General features: G+C 35.3%; 1 protein-coding gene across 1 annotated transcript; it reads right to left on the bottom strand.

Annotated features, from left to right (window-relative positions):
• Positions 1 to 368: 368 nt before the first annotated feature.
• On the bottom strand, positions 369 to 1,944 carry BX663DRAFT_585894 (uncharacterized protein; the record flags this gene model as incomplete). The annotated part of the gene is made up of 2 exons (XM_051532241.1): positions 369 to 771; positions 1,227 to 1,944. The coding sequence occupies 2 exons, from the start codon at positions 1,942 to 1,944 to the stop codon at positions 734 to 736; spliced, it is 756 nt and encodes a 251-aa protein (XP_051377440.1). The 3' UTR covers positions 369 to 733.
• Positions 1,945 to 2,166: the final 222 nt, after the last annotated feature.

Below are 2,166 nucleotides of genomic sequence, written 5' to 3'. Positions count from 1 at the left end.
ATAAGAAGATCGTTAACATCAGTAGAGCATCTACAAAGTGATGACCTGGTTGAAAGACTTAATAGAACACTGAAGACCAATTTAGCAATTCTAGTTGGAAATGAACCTGCTCTTTGGGACGACTACCTGCCATTTGTTACTTTCGCCTATAATATGGCAAAACAGTCAAGTATCACTTTTTCTCCTTTTGAGGTATTATACGGAAGAAAACCTGAATTGCCTTTGTTACCTGATTTAATTATTAAGGATCCAAAAACTTATGATACTGAATATTGGGTGCATTACTTGAGTGCAAGGATTCTTCTGGCTCATGATAAAGCGTTAGAAAACATCAAGAAGGCACAAGCACTTCAGAAGAAATTTTATGACAAGAAATCTAAGATCAAGTATAATTATCAAGTCGGTGGTCTCATAGCAAGAAAAAACTTAGAGAAATCCACTTTTCCAAAAGAACGTTAGTCTGGCCCTTGGATCGTTGTCAAGAAAAATAACAGCGAAGGAACTGCATACACGATCAAGAAAAAAGACGATGCTTCGAATTATCTGCCAACTGCTAATACTAGACATATGCGAATTTGGTATCCAAGCATCAATGAGAAGGACAAAGGTCAGGCTACTACTTCTTCTAGAGGGGGGATTGTGTAAACGTTTAAGTTGCCATAATTGGTCAAAATACAAATATGAAATTTCTCGCTTTTATTGGTCCTCCAGTTTACCATTAGCTTTCCTCTTATTATTGGTAATTGACAGCTGGGCTCCCTTTCACAACAACTAGTTAAATATACATTTTATTTTCATATATATTACCAATAGCAAACACGAATTAGTATAAATACATAATAACTTTTCTATAGATAAACATTATTCTATTCTTTATTAAAAACTTTATAATTGTTATTTATTCCTTATCCAATAAGAAAACTCCCTCTTCAAACTCAACTCTAAGGATATTACAATCAGTAAATTTATGAGAAAAAAGAGAAAACTCAAAAAATGGTTTAAATGGGGTGATCCTTTTTCAAAACCAGTAAGTTAATCATATAGCACGCGACTATGAGGAAATTTCTACCAAAAATGGAAATATATGTGTACTATTACTGTGTTCTATTTTTAGCCGTTTCAGTTTAATAATGTGAAGAAAAAAGAAAAAAGCTGACTTTTTAGAGAACATTGAAACCATTTTTTGAGTTAGTGTAGCTTTTCAAGCTTCTTCGTAGTCAAACAACACTTCTTCATCAAGTGCTTCTGAAGCCCAGACAAGGTGATAGTCAAGCCTTCAAATTCTTTGCATAGGGCTTCCCTGGCTTGTGCCAATGTAGCTGCAGGATTTTTCTCATAAAGTTGTACCAAGAACTTAGAGTGATCATCAAAAAGTTTCTTGTTTCCTGTTTTCACAGGTTTCTCTTCAATTGCTTGTCCAGAGACATCAGAAGGGAGTTCGTATTCAGCTGCTCTTCGAAGTCTTTCCTGGCGGATATAGCTCTGACCAGTTCTAATGACGATACCAGTCTTCTCAGAAGCAGTTTTTGCTGTCATACCACATTCGAATACCAAATGGAATATATCCAGGACTTGCTTTTCAGTATACTTATGATATGCTCCTCTTTTACTGCGAACAGGAGTGACAGAAGTAGACGGAGCAACAGAAGGTGTTTCAGCCAAAGGCACCTCTGATTCTTGAGACATTTCGCTTTCAGAAATGATATTTCTGTATTCCATAAAAGTTAGAAGTTGCATCGTTGAATTGTTGTTAGGTTCACCAGCTGGATGACTCGTCTCCCATTCCATTACCGTATTTATGGAAAGACTATCATCTACGACACGAATATGTTGTTGCTCCTCAACAATGTCATTTATCAACCCGTCCATAGGTGCGAAAGTAAGATTACCTGCTTCATTGTCAAAGTGGAAGAAAAGGGATTGAAAACCAGCGTTAGAAGACATAATAAATTTTTGTTTTGTTTTTAAAAAAAATACGAAAAATAAGTGTTGAATAACTTCAAATGCTTTTAAATAAAAAAGGAATCGAGCTTTCGCAAGAATGAAATTCTAAGATACGCTGCGCTATTATTTTCAGGAACGCATGTTGTGCAAAAAAAAATCAGATTAAAAAGATCATAATAGGGATGACCAATGCTATTAACCTATAGCTCAAGATCCAGGTTC

This window comes from Cokeromyces recurvatus, assembly GCF_025118155.1.
Source record: "Cokeromyces recurvatus strain NRRL 2243 chromosome Unknown BX663scaffold_63, whole genome shotgun sequence".
NCBI classification, from domain to species: Eukaryota; Fungi; Mucoromycota; class Mucoromycetes; order Mucorales; family Mucoraceae; genus Cokeromyces; species Cokeromyces recurvatus.
The sequence above is the reverse complement of the archived record's forward strand: the minus strand, read 5'-3'. Positions and strand labels throughout refer to the sequence as shown.